General features: G+C 61.5%; 1 protein-coding gene across 1 annotated transcript in view; it reads left to right on the top strand.

Moving 5' to 3' along the window:
* The window catches only part of SSR4 (signal sequence receptor, delta), a 5561-nt gene extending 4317 nt beyond the window's left edge, over positions 1–1244 (top strand). Inside the window, exons 3-6 of the mRNA XM_010856575.1 lie at positions 254–328; positions 494–583; positions 843–908; positions 1083–1244. Of these exons, the coding sequence (XP_010854877.1) occupies positions 254–328; positions 494–583; positions 843–908; positions 1083–1187 (336 nt within the window). The 3' untranslated portion in view covers positions 1188–1244. The remainder of the gene's footprint in view (positions 1–253; positions 329–493; positions 584–842; positions 909–1082) is intronic.
* Positions 1245–1287: the final 43 nt, after the last annotated feature.

Raw genomic sequence — 1287 nt, 5'->3', positions numbered from 1 at the left:
ACCCCTGTTCACCTAACAGGCTTGCTGGGGATTAGGGAGGCCAGGCCAGCGGGGAGGTTGTGGGTCCCCCAAGGAGCAAGACCCAACATGGAGAGACTGGCCCCCATGGTTACTTCACTTGGTGCCCCTACCAGACCCAGCACAGTCCCTGACTCTGCCTGGCAGCCTGCTTACCCTAGGCGTGGGCATAGCGGAACCTCACAGACAGCACAAGAAGGGAGAAGGTGACTCTCTTTTTATCCCCTCCCCCCAGAACATGGCTCTCTATGCTGACGTCAGTGGAAAACAATTTCCTGTCACCCGGGGCCAGGACGTGGGACGTTACCAGGTAAGGGAGGCTGTGGCCGTCACTTTCGGGGGAGGCCACCTGCTCGCAGGTGCAGCCTGAAGCCCTGGGCGGCTTGGCCAGCTGAGCTGAGGTCCTTGGACTCTGTGCGCTGGTAGCAGCAGCACGCCCATCGTATCCACCCCTTGCCAAACGCACCCCACCCAGGTGTCCTGGAGCCTAGATCACAAGAGCGCCCACGCGGGCACCTATGAGGTCCGGTTCTTTGATGAGGAGTCCTATAGCCTCTTGAGGAAGGTGAGTGTCCCCAAAGCCCCCCAGGCCTGTTGGAGGGAGGGTGCAGCCCACAGCCACAGCTTTCTCTCCCCTGCAATCCCCATCCCCCTTCCCAACTCAGAGCAGGATGGATGGGTAGCCACCTTCCTGCCTGACCGCCCACCCCAGCTAGCCCCATGCCTTTCCTTTGCCCACCTCTCTTCTCCCACAACTCTGGGCAGGGTTCTGCCTCAACCTGCCCACCCGGCAGAGCCCCCTGACCCCAGCACCTCCCTCACAGGCTCAGAGAAACAATGAGGACGTTTCTGTCATCCCACCTCTATTCACGGTCAGCGTAGACCATCGGGTAAGCTGGAGGAGGAGACTGGCTCAGCCCAGGGGAAGGGGTGGGGCACATGGCCAGCCTCACCTTTGAGGGGGCACTGGGGGCTTCGCCAAGGTGGGTGGCGTGTCTTTGTGCCCCCTGGAGTGGCTGGCCCCCTCCCCCGTCTAAGGAGACCATGGTTCTCCTTTCTTGCAGGGTACCTGGAACGGGCCCTGGGTCTCCACTGAAGTCCTGGCCGCAGCCATCGGACTAGTGATCTACTACCTGGCCTTCAGCGCCAAGAGCCACATCCAGGCCTGAGGGTGGTGCCCGCCCCCACCCTTGCTTCTTTGAATAAAGAGCTATTGGCTATGCTGAGCACTGGAGCTGGGTCACGCACATGGGCAGAGCTGGGTGCCCA

Source organism: Bison bison, unplaced genomic scaffold (genome assembly GCF_000754665.1).
Source record: "Bison bison bison isolate TAMUID 2011002044 unplaced genomic scaffold, Bison_UMD1.0 scf7180017854344, whole genome shotgun sequence".
In the NCBI taxonomy this organism is placed as follows: Eukaryota; Metazoa; Chordata; class Mammalia; order Artiodactyla; family Bovidae; genus Bison; species Bison bison.
Note: the sequence above shows the minus strand (reverse complement) of the source record. Positions and strands in the feature narration are given on the sequence as shown.